Source organism: Carassius auratus, chromosome 14, assembly GCF_003368295.1.
Source record: "Carassius auratus strain Wakin chromosome 14, ASM336829v1, whole genome shotgun sequence".
Lineage (NCBI taxonomy): Eukaryota > Metazoa > Chordata > Actinopteri > Cypriniformes > Cyprinidae > Carassius > Carassius auratus.
In genome coordinates, this window is record NC_039256.1 from 140,043 (window position 1) to 155,273 (window position 15,231).

The 15,231-nt window shown below is 38.9% G+C and overlaps 2 protein-coding genes across 2 annotated transcripts; both read left to right on the forward strand.

The window, feature by feature from the left end:
* The first annotated feature begins 352 nt into the window (after positions 1–352).
* LOC113113346 (protocadherin-20-like) lies at positions 353–4,419 on the forward strand. The gene is made up of 2 exons (XM_026279463.1): positions 353–731; positions 1,733–4,419. Exons 1-2 carry the CDS (start codon positions 711–713, stop codon positions 4,202–4,204), a joined length of 2,493 nt encoding a protein of 830 aa, XP_026135248.1. The 5' UTR covers positions 353–710; the 3' UTR covers positions 4,205–4,419.
* A 2,068-nt stretch (positions 4,420–6,487) lies between these two features.
* Positions 6,488–15,223, forward strand: LOC113113347 (myelin proteolipid protein). The gene is made up of 7 exons (XM_026279464.1): positions 6,488–6,835; positions 8,455–8,641; positions 8,841–8,997; positions 9,398–9,566; positions 11,823–11,896; positions 12,045–12,110; positions 13,614–15,223. The coding sequence occupies exons 1-7, from the start codon at positions 6,832–6,834 to the stop codon at positions 13,692–13,694; spliced, it is 738 nt and encodes a 245-aa protein (XP_026135249.1). The 5' UTR covers positions 6,488–6,831; the 3' UTR covers positions 13,695–15,223.
* The last annotated feature ends 8 nt before the right edge of the window (positions 15,224–15,231 follow it).

Consider the following 15,231-nt stretch of genomic DNA (forward strand, 5'->3'; position numbering starts at 1 on the left):
TTTTTGTATTTATTTGTTTGTTTGCTTATTAATTCATGAATTCATTACAACACCATGTAATTACAATAACCCATTAGACGCTAGGGTATAGTTTTCTTAATTGCAGAAACATAATTCAACACAAATTAAACAAGTGATACGGATCAAAGAACACAGGACAGTACAGAAGAGAGGGGAAATGATAATAGAGTAGCCTACTAAACTGTATTTTGATAAATGTGATGTAATATCACTGACGCCCTCGTGATGGCGACAATGAGACATGAATCAAATGACAAGGTGACCATAATAGATATAACAGTGCTGTTTGGTATATAATCCATAGTTCCAATTCAGTGTGGTTCAGAAAAGCTAAACTGAACCAGAGCAACTCCAAATAAAAGCTATAACTATATGTTATATAATCACTTATTATGATTTAGAGTGTGTATATTATTATAAAGCATTACAGAGTGTTTAGAGTTGAAAGGGAAAAATAGCTCACCGCGACCCATCTATTATTATAATGCAATTAACCGGAAAAACATCCCGTCAGACCTGTATTTTCCCTTTTAGCCAACGGCTGAATATGGTGAGTTAGTCTCGAGCTGTTCACCTGTCACACAGGTAGGTGAGGTTTCCCGCGCGCACGTCTCTCGCGTGCGTTTCTTTATCATGCTCGCAGAGCTCAATATGTTCGTGAAGAATGGACAGCTCAAAACCGCCACATAATGACCTGGACTCTACTACAGGTGAGTGATGCATCCTACATTGTTTAGTGTTGGAATACTTTCAGAAAGAACATTCTTCACTTTTCTTGTTTTGACTTTGAACGCCAAAGTATGTCAGGCGTTACACGGAGCTAAAGTCCACATTAGTCAGTCTGCACTGTTAAATGTGTTTTTGACATGTTTCAAACTTTTTTTTTTTTTTCACTTGGTAGTTTCAAGCAGGTAGACGAATAAGACAGGTGTATTCAAATAAACAACAGAAAGTTTAACGTTTTTAAAAGTTAAAATTGTGCAGGCATAAATCCAACATTTTGTTTTAGCTATGCTAGATACAGTATAATGTTTTTATGATGTATATTTTTCAAGCATAACTATTCAACCCTGTAGTTAATCATTAAAATTATGTAATAAGTCATGAATTAATATATTTGTCACTAGAATAATAGTTCCTTTAAATCTGTGTAAATCTGCTGCCCTGTTATACAGGTGCATTTACATTTTGATAGAACCTTTTACCTTGGATTTCATTCATGTTTAACAGTTACATTAAGAAATTGTACAGTTTTACATGAATATATATATATATATGCAAATAATAATATAAACATGGTTGCAAAATGACAAACCTTATATAAAATGAATGCAAAATAAATGTAATATTTAATTTAATATAATATTTAAACTGTGGCAGAAGATTTTTAGATTTTAAGCACCTAATTTCATTGATGCAGTGTTGGGAAATGCAAAACAAATGCATTTAAAACCAGTTTATTCGTGAAAAGTGCTTTTTCTAGCATAGTTGGGATTCTATATTGTAATGTTAAATATCTGGCTGCTGGAGTATGTAAGTCAAGAATACAACCTGTGCAACAACATATTCAGCAGAAGGAAAAACGACTGACTTGGTGGTTAAGGATTACACACTTAACTCCTGAGTCAGTGAGTCAGAGTGGTTAAACTTTGATATGGAAAGAAGGGTGTTGCTTTCTTCCAAGCAGTAAGTGTCTTGTGTTGTTTTGTAGTGGGTGCTTCTCTTGGCATCTGCTGGGCAAATCCATAGCCATGCACTGCGCTTCATCACCGTGGAGGAGCAAGAAGCAGGCGTTAAGATCGGAAGTCTAAGCCCAAGCTACTCACCTTCATACCGGCTCCTCGATGAAAGATACGTCCGGGTGGATGAGAGCACAGGGGATCTGTTCACTACAGATCGCATAGACAGAGAGACCTTGTGTCCATCACATCAGGATGGGGAGTGTACTTTTTCAAACACTGCAGTCGTGAGTCCTAATTTTGAAGTAGTGCCCATGATCATTGTTGTGGATGATATTAATGACAACGCTCCTATTTTTGAGAGGAATGAGATTCCTCTAGTCATACCTGAAGATGCGTCAATTGGGACTGCTTTCCCACTGGATGACCAAGCCCAGGATAAGGATACGGGCGATAATGGTGCTATAATTTACCATTTAGAAGACTCTGATGGCTTTTTTAGCATCAGACAAGATGGGCATGAACTGGAGCTGGTGGTACAAAGGGAACTAGACCGGGAAACTCAAGAAAACCACTTCTTGGTTCTAGTAGCTGTAGACAGAGGTTCAGTACCACTCAGCACTACAGCTAATCTCAGTGTAATGGTAACCGATGTTGATGACAATTGCCCGGAGTTTGATGCTGACAGTCCCATCACAGCCACTGTGCCAGCGTTAGGAGTCAAGGGCACTGCGGTGGCCCAGCTTAAAGCCACTGACAAAGACCTGGGCCAAAATGCCCAGATCACATTCTCCTTCAGCCGTCAGATCTCAGACAGAGCCAAAGCGCTCTTTCACTTGGATGGACACACAGGCCTGATCAGCTTAGCTGTTGACGCGCAGGTTGACAGTCCTGAAGAGCATGCATTGAAAGTCTTTGCGAATAGCCCACTTTGCCCCCCTGCGCAAACTCAGGTAACCGTATACATTCAGCCAGTAATGAGCCAAGAGCCAACAGTAAAGATCAAGTTTGTCGCAGAGCATAAAAACCAAGTGATCGTGTTACGAGAAAACGAGCCCCCCACCGTCTTGGCGCTCTTGGAGCTGGAAGACACCTCTACTGCCAAAGGTACTCTGTCCTTAGATAAAAACAGCATGCCGTTTTCTTTGAAGCCGCAAGCAAGCAGCTATTTGCTTTCAACATCAAAACCCCTCGATTTTGAGATGCGCGGCGAGTATGATGTTACACTTATTATTTCTGATCCTCATGGCACACGCCTGCACAGAAGGGAAGTGATCAAAGTGCTGGTCGAAGATGTGAATGATAATGCCCCAAAGTTTGAACAAACACGCTATGAAAAGGACATCAAGGAGAACAACGAGCCTGGAGCGTTTCTGCTGAGAGTCCAAGCTAGCGATGCAGACAGCCAGCAGCTCGGCAAAGTAAAGTACAGTCTTACAAATGGAGGACGTTTCAGAATTGACGAAGAGACGGGTGTGATTTCAGCAGCAGAGTCTTTGGACAGAGAACAGCAGGAGACGTACGACCTCACCGCTGTGGCCTGGGACGGAGGCGAGCCGTCTCTGGAGAGCTTTGCTGTTGTGTCCATAAACATACTGGATGTGAATGACAATCCACCGGTCTTTCCAACCCCACATTTCTATTTCTTTGTGTCTGAGAGCATTCCACAACTTTCCCAAGTTGGGAAAGTCACAGTAAGCGACGCTGATGAAGGGGACAACGGCAAGATCGTGGATTTGCGTATTTTAAACGACAATGTCCCTTTTGCCATAGACCTGGCGCAGGGCTCGCTCCGCAGTACTGCTGAAGTCGACCGCGAGAAGCAAGACCGCTATGAGCTTCTGGTTGTAGCAGTAGACGGCGGCAGCCCAGTCCTTTCCACTACAGCAAAAATGACTATTTTTATAGAGGATGTCAATGATAATCAACCCCAGGTCCTTCTTCCTAGCAGTAACCTCTCCTGTCTGACCATATCCCCGGCTACTCAAGCAGGAAGCATGATAACAAAGATTTACGCCATCGATGAGGACTCAGGAATGAATTCGGATATCACTTACCAAATCATTGCATCCAAGCCGGCTCTCCACAGTCCCTTCGAGATTGACCAGCACTCAGGAAACATCACTCTGGTCCAGCACCTGCGCGGCGAGGACCACGGCATGCACCACCTCTTCATAGTCGTCCGCGACAGAGGAAAGCCAGACCCGCTGCAGACCACCGTGTGGGTCAACCTGCAGGTCAACGAGACTTTGGAAAAATGTCACGTGAATGCCATTCCGGAGTACACCCCACCACGACTGCTTCCTCCGATGCCTGTTCAAGACAGATGTGAATCAAATGGCTGGCTCATTTTTTATTGTGGCCTGTGTCTGATGGTCATCTCAGTCTGTGTTCTCCTGGCGGCTGTAGTGGTGTTTATGAAGCGCAAAAACACCAAAAGGAAAGCAGAAAAAAACAATGTATGGCAAACTGGAAATCTCTGCGAACTGAAACCTTTAAATTAAAGCCAAGGCTCTGCAGATATACCAGTAAAATGTGAATGTGTAAATATCACTATGTTTTTTGTTAACCTGTATTCTTTGGCCAGTGCTTTGGTTAGTATTATAATAGTAATATAATGTTCTAGTATTAGTTTGGCTTAATGTGCAAGAAACCTTCTTCCTTTTTCTAAGATGGTGTGTTTTCATCTAAAATTGAATAAACTTTTCAAATCTTTAAAGAATCATATTTAAAAAGATGCATGCACATAATTACAATGTATGATTAATTCTCTCTGTCAGCAGTGGTGAGACATTCATTGAAACGGAAGGAAAATATTTATACAGGTGCAGACTTGCAGAAAGATAAATACACTTGTTTGAGTTGTCCTCATGTTTTCCTCTGTTGCTTTTACAAGATTTCATGGACTAGTCGTGCTGTAGTTCGATGCACGCAACCTACAATCAGCAGCATCATCTAGATCAGGGATAACCAACACTGGTCCTGTACAGCCACAGTTCTGCAGTTTTGCTTTCTAGTAACCCTTGCAAATGTATTAGCTCGAGTGTTTGATTGGGGTTGGAGCTGAAGCCTGCAGGACAGTGGCTCTCCAGGACCCTTAATCTAGATCATGAAACAATGTAACAGTCTTTTTCTTATCAGAACAAGAAAATGCTGGTATATTTTCAAAAAAGAAAATGTCTTTTTACAAAGCAGTTGAAACAAGACTGTGTCTCTTTTATATGTTGATGGAATAAATAAAGTGGGATTATAAAGAAGGATTTCCATTGAGACACATCGAGATGCTCTTGAGGGTTACCCTTACAAAATATACTCTAGTCTCCATAATAGAGTACCCTCGTTAGAAATCGTGGGGTGGGGGGGGTGATCCGGGGGCAACTAGATCGGACCGAAAAGCCACTTTAACATGAGCGATGGAAGGGACAGGGGCTTAAATAATTTAATATACTGATTGTTGATATATAGGGGACTATATTTTATAGACTTCCAAAGCATAAAACAGCTACATTTTCAATCTGCAACTTTTATAATTCTGTTAATATTATGTTTCACTCAAAAATACGTTGACTTTAAGGTCACATAAACATTGCAAGTAATGTTTAAGCACAGTTTTCCTGGTGACTAACAGTGTACAGAGTTTAAAAACCTTTTGATAGCTGATGCTGTGCGATCCAGAGACCAGAGCTAAAAACCAGACAGTTGGGAGATATCACACATCTCATACCACACAGTTTCTTGTCGTGTCCTTCTCACCACATGCGGGGCGTTCAGAGACTCACTGAAGTTATGCACAAGGAAGGAGGAAACTGTAAATGATTATCTGATGAATTCAGGTGATCTGGATAAGAATGTGGATGAAAGAAAGTCTAAAGAAAACTCCCTTTCAGTGCCTGTGCTGGCCCACCGGACCCATTTCAGCTGAGGAGGACACCTCTGCGCTGTTCGTACGCTCTGGCACTGACACAGCCATCACAAGAAGCTGTTTACTTGTAGCAGACGTGATAGCGCTTTTGTAAATGACACAAAAAGAAAAGCATGTTCAGGCAGGTCTGCTGAGCGCAGGTGGAAAGGGAACGCACTTCCTGAATAGCACAGAAGATATTCATCTTGTAAGAAAACACTTGCATGAAGTTGACTGGCATGTTTCCACATCCAGATAACAAAGATGCTTCACAGATGGTTTGCAAAAGGCATCAATATTTATTCCTGCTCATCTTCCTGAAATACCAGTTTTTTTTTTCTTTTTGATTTTTGTATCCTTTTACAGCCAATGAAAAATAAATACTGAATAGTGTGTTAAATAATTTCTATTGTTTGGATACTTTTGATGTGTCCCAGTAATTAGTAAAAGTTCAAATAAGTCTCAAGGTTTTATTTCCCAAAATCATAAAGAGTTACACATACTTAAAAAACAGAATCCTCACTTATTTTATATATTTAAAAAGTCCAAGTACATCTTGAAGTTTTTCTTGAAAATTAGCATTTCTTTCTTGCAACTATGTATATACAGTATAGGTTTTTCTATGCAAGCACTAGCACTTCTGAATGGGTTGAGGCTGGGGTGGTGCACATTTGAAGTGAAAGTACTTTCTGAACATGTACTATGTGTTGAGAGCATTCACTCAGCCTCATTATCTCAGTTTTGACCAACACGAGTGAACACTGGAGGTCAGCAGTGAGTCTTCTGTGGTATGGAGACACAAAGCAAGATTTTAAGTCATTAGCAGTACCTTTTTTTAACCAGAGTTATATAGTTTTGAGCTCTGCATAACACCTTACATCGAATTACAACTTGAGCACATTAAATTACAAACACATTAGAATTTACTTTAAAATTCAACTTTTAACTTAATCATAGAATGAACAAAATTCTCAGTCATTTATATAACTGAGCTAAAAGCGGCCTGTTATTATTTATTAAACACTTTGCATCTTTAAAGCAAAGCAGTGGCACTTTTTTCAAGTGAACATTTTGGTATGTTTTTGCATCATGACCCTGTCAGTCTGCTCCGTGAAGCGTTCGAGCAGGCCATTGAAAAGACTCATTGTGTCTTGAGTCTGTCTTCAGTTGTGTTCACTGAGAGAGCAGTCTGTGACATTATACACAAGCACAGCACTGCTGCCTACAGTCATGGGTAAGTACAGCATTTTTACTGATTACAAGGAAGTTTCATGCTATTTTTATATCATTTGAAAAAGGTTTTTAATATGACCTGTAGTTTGATAAACAAGTATAAAGAAAGCTGAGCAGTGATATTATACCTCTATATCCTGTGGCTTCACATATTTGTCTGAATGTCACTGAATGAAATTTAATTTCCCACCAAGTATCGTCTGGACTGAAATGCCGCAGGATCTTTTCTCAGAACTAACTTTACTTGTAGCATTATTTCAGGTCAGTGTCTTTTAATCAGCAGGTGTTTTTGTGATTTTTAGAAACTGTCCTAGCAGAGAAACCACAGGTCCAGATCACGATTGACGTTTCAGTCACAAAGTGTCCCAGTACTTTCTGTGTTATGATAACCTTTTTAATACTTTTTTTTTATAATTTGTTTGTGTGTGTGTATGTGTGTGAAATAATTTGTTGTCTTTCTTGAAAATTGTATATTTTTTTCTTAATTCTTTTGTCTCTTCTGTAATAACTTACTAAGTTTAACCAAGTTTGGGGACTGTAAAATTTTCAAGTATTTTTGAAAGAAGTGTCTTATGTTAATGTAGAAACATTAATATTATAATATAGTATTATAATTTAAAATTGCAGATTTCTATTTTCAAATATTATTAATTCAGCAGCTTTTATGTCAGTGATGCAAAAGTGTTTGTTGTTACTTTTTTTTTAATGTCTTGCCAATTAACCTTTTATAACATGCTACTGCTGATTCACAGTCATTTTATTATTGCACACTATGATAAAAAAAAAAATCTAAAATGATGTCAGCAAAACCCAAAATGAACCAGACATGCCTCTGTTTATACAAATCAAACGGTGTGAGCCCAAGTTGGATTTTAACCATCAGCATCACCCTCTATATTCACTCTAGTTCCTCCCCTCTGCTCATTTCATTCAGTCTGTAGGGGGCTGAGGTGGCACTGGCTCTTTGTTTGCTTGTCTTTGCTGTCCCTTGTGTTGTATTGAGACAAAGGCTATTGTCAGTGCAGCCACAGAAAGACACTCTGGCTCTTGGTTCTCTGTATTTTCTCACACTCTCCATGCCGTGGTACAGACCAGCTCCGTGGCCACCCCCCTCAGCAGCACATGATACGGATGGAGGAAGAATGCCTGCTCACACCGGTCCACCCAGACTCACACACTTCACTGCAGCTGCTGCTGTATAAAAAGGAAACGAGTGTCAATGGTTGATATGTGTGGCAACACTGCTCTTGCTGTTTGTTTGTTTTTTCAGTTCAGCACTTCTCACAAAATATATTTCTTAAATGTCATTGAGCCCCAGTGAACAGCCACAAGTCCGTTGTGAGGTGTTGGAGGAAAACCTTGTGTATTACCATGATGGTGTTTGGTGTTTTCTTGTGTGTGTGTTATTTTTTTTTTTTTTTCTGGCAAATAATGGTTGCCATTTTTTAACTTGGATCATTTAGAATTGTCATCTTGTCTAGAAGTGGCCACGTGTATAAGGAAAACTGCAGAGGGCCTAATACAGATCCTTGTGGCAATGTGCAATTTCTAAACGTCAGATATGATAAGTCATCAGAAATGACAAACTGATCCTTCATATGCTTTTGTTGTGGATCTCAGGTTGTTATGAATGCTGTATGCGCTGTCTGGGAGGAGTGCCGTACGTCTCTCTGGTGGCCACTCTGCTGTGTTTCTCTGGCATTGCTCTGTTCTGCTGCTGTGGAAATCAGGCCCTTACAGAGAGCGAAAGACTTATCGAGACGTACTTCACCCGTGAGCATCAGGACTACATCACCCTAGCGTACCTGTGCGTGCCAGTAGCATCTCTCTCATTATCTATGTTCAGTCCAGATGAATCTATTTCAATTTTCACTTTATTTACCCATAATATCAAGCTTCACGATAAAAAATGCTTTTTTGTATAGAATGATCAGTCATTTTAACCTCTTTTTCTTGCAAACGTGTCTCTCTCTCTCTCTCTCTCTGTCTCTTTCTGTCTCCTGTAGTATTGAGTATTTTCAGTACATCATTTATGGCCTGGCCTCCTTCTTCTTCCTGTACTGTATAGTCCTGCTGGCTGAAGGTTTTTACACCACCAGTGTAGTCCGGCAGTCATTTGGAGAATTTCGTAGTACAGTATGTGGGCGCTGTCTCAGCACAACGGTGAGTGATGTGCAGTGTGAGTTTCACTTTGCATTGGCTAAATGACAAAATGTTGCATCCTCATGTTATTGCAAACACGTATGCCTTTCTTTCTTTAAGCGAAAGGGGAAATTTTAAAGAATATGCTCATTGCACATTTCAATACGTATAGTTATCAGAGACTATCAAGTTTCAAATTGTTGATCTTGAGAACACTGAGTATTTCCAGCTTTCATATCTCATTTGCACTTCCGTATATTCAAAATCGGTGCACGGTGTTTAGTTAAGTTTCGTCGTCTGTGTTAAATCTGGTGAATTGCATTCTTTTGAGTATGAACAAATTATTTGTTTTCCTTTTGAGTGAACTCTTCATTTAAAATAAAATGCAGCAAACTGATATATGTATGCATTCCTTCCACAGTTCATTGTAATCACATATATCCTGGTTGTGATCTGGTTGCTGGTGTTCTCTCTCTCTTCGCTTCCTGTCTACTTTTTTTACAACATGGCAAACACCTGTCGCACTATCAGTGTCCTCTCTGAAACGCCCTCCAGCATCAGCCAGCTGTGCATTGATGCCAGACAGTACGGTAATGACCCCACAATACTTTTATCATATCTTTTCTGTCTCTTGACAGCTTAGAGATTTGATTTCACAGCTCTGTATGTCTTCCTGATGTTCCGATATCTTTTGAATTGTCCTGATGCTCAGATATTTTCTCACACTTATAGTTTGGCAAGCTTGATTTCACATATCATTGAATTTCGAAAATGGGTGATATCACTGCATGATTCAGTCAAGTCAAGTCAAGTCACCTTTATTTCTATAGCGCTTTAAACAAAAAAGATTGTGTCAAAGCAACTGAACAACATTCATTAGGAAAACAGTGTGTCAGTAATGCAAAATGACAGTTATATGCAATTCATCAATTAATTCTGTGATGTCATCATCTCAATACAGTTTGAATTTAGTTTAGTGTCTGTGCATTTATTTGCAATCAAGTCAACGATATCGCTGTAGATGAAGTGATCCCAACTAAGCAAGCCAGAGGAGACAGCGTCAAGGAACCGAAACTCCATCGGTGACAGAATGGAGAAAAAAACCTTGGGAGAAACCAGGCTCAGTTGGGGGGTCAGTTCTCCTCTGACCAGACGAAACCAGTAGTTCAATTCCAGGCTGCAGCAAAGTCAGATTGTGCAGAAGAATCATCTGTTTCCTGTGGTCTTGTCCTGGTGCTCCTCTTAGACAAGGTCTTTACAGGGGATCTGTATCTGGGGCTCTAGTTGTCCTGGTCTCTGCTGTCTTTTTGAGTTTTGAGAACGTAGCGGACATAGAGGATTTTTTAATGTTAAAGGAGTTCATTCAAATACTGAGGTGCTAAACCATTCAGGGCTTTATAAGTAATAAGCAATATTTTAAAATCTATACGATGTTTGATAGGGAGCCAGTGCAGTGTGGACAGGACCGGGCTAATATGGCCATACTTCCTGGTTCTAGTAAGAACTCTTGCTGCTGCATTTTGGACTAGCTGTAGTTTGTTTACTAAGCGTGCAGAACAACCACCCAATAAAGCATTACAATAATCTAACCTTGAGGTCATAAATGCATGGATTAACATTTCTGCATTTTGACATTGAGAGCATATAGGCCATATTTTAGATATATTTTTGAGTTGGAAAAATGCAGTTTTACAAATGCTAGAAACGTGGCTTTCTAAGAAAAGATTTCGATCAAATAGCACACCTAGGTTCCTAACTGATGACGAAGAATGGACAGAGCAACCATCAAGTCTTAGACAGTGTTCTAGGATATTAAATGCAGAGTTTTTAGGTCCTATAATTAACACCTCAGTTTTTTTTTTTTTTTCAGAATTTAGCAGTAAGAAATTACTCGTCATCCAGTTTTTTATATTGACTATGCATTCTGCTAGTTTTTCATATTGGTATGTTTCGCCGGGCCGTGAACAAATATAGAGCTGAGTATCATCAGCATAACAGTAAAAGCTAACACCATGTTTCCTGATGATATCTCCCAAGGGTAACATTTAAAGCGTGAAGACTAGCGGCCCTAGTACCGAGCCTTGAGGTACTCCATACTGCACTTGTGATCGATATGATACCTCTTCATTCACTGCTATGAACTGATGGCGATCATATAAGTACGATTAAACCATGCTAATGCACTTCCATTAATGCCAAAAAAGTCTTCTAGTCTATTCAGCACAAGTGCAGGAGGAATACGGGTGCTTCTCAACGTAGAAAGGCTTCTCAATTAAAGTAAAATTTTTATATTAACTTATTTTCTCATTATTTTTTTCAGATTTTTTTTTCTGAGTGATAATAGTATGACAGCTGCCTGTGGTTCCAGAGGCTCACATCATGGACAGTTTAGTGTATATCATAAATTCACAAGGAAAACGTGAATTTCCTCTCCTCTCAAAAGTTTTTTTGTCTTGCATATCATAATGAACTCAGACAAGCTCAATGGCGACCTGTTTTACATAATTTATTTTGGAAATTGGAATATGTGCAAATGATTGTTAGTATTTTTTTTTTATTATTATTATTTTTTACCAGTTGTCTGATCCATAAATGCCATGTGACTCTAACCAAACAAAACAACACATTTATTTAATATACATTTTTATTTATGAAAAAAATACATAAAAATGCCATCAGACTGAATTCAATAATTAATGTAAATGATGAAATTTAATCATACAGATATCAAAGTCTGTTCTCTTAATGTGATGTTATTTATACTGACACAAATTTCAATACAACATCATTTGGCCTTGATCTCTTTCATGCTCTTACACTTGTGTTTTTGTCTCTGTGTCTCTAAGGTTTACTTCCATGGAGTGCAGTACCAGGAAAGGCTTGTGGGATGACCCTGTCTAATGTCTGCAAGACAAGAGAGGTAAGATGTGCCCCCAGGCAATGGAGGATTCAGTGTCTTCCTTCTTCAGAAAGCCTTCCTCAAAGCCTTGTCAAATCCAGAACCAAGATCAAACCTTCTAGCTGCACAGTGAGAGTTTAGGATGTCACTCTGCTAACTTGTTTTTCAGTTTCTCCTGATCTATGATCTCTTCATCGCTGCCTTCGCTGGAGCGGGGATGACAGTCTTGGCTCTGGTGAGTGTCCCGAACAGAACACAATCAAAGTGTGTTCTCAAGACGTCATTCCTGTAGGTGTCTAGGAATCCCATTCCTGCATTTATTAACCTCTTGTTGGGCTTGGCTGTGATTTATCGTTGTTGGTTGTGGTTAGAAATAACTAGGATGATTGTGAGTGTTTTTCAGCTTAACCCTTGTGCGTTTTTTTCAAATTCACTACCCTTTTGTTATGTTCGGGATGAAAACATCCACCAAATTAAACTGCTGTAAAAATGTATCAGAAAATTTTTTGTATACATCAGTCCTGATCAAAACTACCAAATGTTTTCAAAAAATCCAAGATTTGAACTCTTTAACTGCCAAGGTCATAAATTATGTCACTGACTTGGGGGGGGGGGGTACTTTTCTTTTTTTTTTCTATCTAAAGGGTTAATGGTCCCACCTAGTAATCAACTGTAAAAAATAACAAATTTTACCTCTTCCCAACAGGGAAAACCACCAAAAATCAAGAATGCATGATTGATTATATGGTGTCATGGCTTTGCAATCAAAAAATGTCATTATAATGGAAGTCAATGGGGCAAAAACAGCCACGAACAGTAAATGAGGGAGAAAAAAAAATAAAATCTAATGCTGCACAAAAACTAACAATGCATCAAAGCCAATGTTGTTACTAATCCTTGACATGCCAAAGACTGTGATAAAAGGTAAAAAAATATCCAGTCCACAATCACTTTTTATATTGAAAATAAGTCATTTTGTGTTTTGTTTCCCAGAAATAATTTATGAACTTGGCAAGAGTTTAAATCTTGGATTTTGTTTTTTTGATCAGGACTGAGGTTGATTAATAGATTTAATCAAAGAAGTTTGAAAAAAATATGTATCTGATACATTTTTACAGCAGTTTAATTTAGTGGATGTTTTCATCCCGAACATAACGATAGTGTAGTGCATTTGCCACCAGTGTATTGTTGAGTTTTTGAAAAATTTCAAAAAATCATTCCATTTGTTGTAACGCAGAGAAAGTTGTGGCCAAAATAAGACTCAACTTTACCCCCTAGTAGACTAAAACGTCCCCAACAACGCATAAGGGTTAAACAATTTTCATTCAATTGAGCTAAACTCACAGCAACTCCCTACAACAGCGCAAAAGATCCTAGCAACACAGAACACCCCACATGCAAAGTGATAACACTCAAAATCTCTTAGCAAAAACCTAATAAACACACAGAACACCCTAGAAATTGTAAAAAGCAGTCAGAATATCTTAGTGACCGCACTGCTACACCCTTCCAACCGCTCCGAACACTGCAAAAACTGCACCGCAATGTGTTAAAACCACTCTGAACCTCTGAGCAGCCACTTAACAACACCCCAGTAGCCACAATGTGATATGATTTTTGTTTCAAACATGTAGAACAGCAGTAAAAGCTCAGTAACACCTTGGCAAACACCTAGCATTGTGGGTTGGGTTTTCTCCATGGTTTTCATATTCAAGTTTATTCTGTTTTCTCTCTTCAGCTCACATTCACTGTGTCCACCACCTATAACACTGCAGTCCTGCGGTACCTGGGGAGGAAAGGCATCGGTCCACGCTGTTAACGTCTGTTCTGTTCTACGCTCAATAACAGCACACTATTGGAGCATCTTCATCAACACAACACAATTTCCTGACTCTCTTTTACTTTTTTTGGATATAAAGATTTACAAGCTTGGAATCTGCCTTTTAAAAAATGCAAATAAAAATTATAATCGGGTAGAAATAAAAAAAAAATGATGCTTGAATTTCAATCTCATGGTGGCGGGAGCTGGTTTCCATGGTGACCATCCCTCACATCTGGTTGTCATGGAGAGAGACAGCGATGCTTGCTGTTTTCTTGTGACCCCAGTGCTGTTTTTCTCACAGCCTCTTTAAAGGACTGAGAAAAGGACTGAAACAATGGATCAGCCCTCTTGGTGAGAAGAAAGCCCCGGCACAATCCCATGCTCGGGCTCAGTGTAGGCATCAGAAGATATCGCCCACAGACAAAGAGGCTTCTGGGACTTTTCAGCTGCTTGAATAAAAGCCTTTCTGTCACCGGTGCACAGATGAGCAGGTATTTTACTCCAGAGCGTGCCGTTACTAATAGTGTTTCGTGGCTGGGATATCTCACTGAAAACTGAGAGTGAAAGACACAAAAAAATGGAAAAAAGCAGCCTTATCAGCCGTAGATTATTTAGTTTGTTTTCTGTAGATATATATTTTTTTTTCTTAACTAAAGGTAACTAATTCAGGAAGTTATAATGTATTCCATCCTGATCATTTTTATTTTAATTATTTTTTATTTTTTTTATGTTGGATGATCACCCCACATCATTTGGTGAAAGCAAGATTTCCGTCTAGATTTAAAGCAGTAGTTCACCTAAATAGTTCACAAATGAAAACCGTCATGGTTTCCTCGTCCTTGTGTCATTCCAAACCCGTATCTCCTCACAAAATCCAATATGTGTGACTAGTGCACTACATCACAAGTCAACTCCAATTGTTGTTGTCCTTTAAAAAACATGCTTTTCAACAAAGTGGTAAAATGTCATTTGTGCTTCCTCGTAAACAAATTTGGCATCATTGATATTAAACCTGTTGTACTGACTCATCGATGGCTCTAAATGTGGTGCACAAGTCATACAGACTACACTTTTTCATGGTGCTTTTTTGTTCTTAGAGCATATTTTTATTGCTGGAAAAAAATGGGCACCATTAACATTCTTCAAAATATCTCCTCATTTGTTACAGGGATGAATTAAAGTCATACAGATTTGGAACAACGTGACTGCGACAAATAACTGTTTTTCCATTAACGTGTGAACTGTTGATGTTGTTTTGTAACTCTAATTATCAGGAGATTATTGTAGTTATTGTATAACATGTTCTTTTGCTAAACTTCTAATTAATAAGTAAGTTCTTGTCATTTATTAAAGGGATTATTTCATTACCACTAACAGTATTTTTTTAGATTTTTTTTTTTGTACAGACTACGTTTATTTTCTTCTTTTAACCTGCTGCTTGGCTGCAGTTTGTTGGTCTCTTGGTTCTGTAAAATCTGATGTCTGGGAGGTTTAGCAGACAATAAAGCTCAGTGCCTTTCACCAGTGATTCGTG

Bases quoted from the DNA above. Each gene is read 5' to 3' on its own strand.
- LOC113113346 (XM_026279463.1), top strand. From the start codon at position 711: ATGACCTGGACTCTACTACAG. The intron at 732-1,732 runs GTGAGTGATGCA...GTTGTTTTGTAG, and splicing joins TGACCTGGACTCTACTACAG to TGGGTGCTTCTCTTGGCATC.
- LOC113113347 (XM_026279464.1), top strand. The intron at 8,998-9,397 runs GTGAGTGATGTG...TTCCTTCCACAG, and splicing joins GGCGCTGTCTCAGCACAACG to TTCATTGTAATCACATATAT. The intron at 9,567-11,822 runs GTAATGACCCCA...TGTGTCTCTAAG, and splicing joins CATTGATGCCAGACAGTACG to GTTTACTTCCATGGAGTGCA.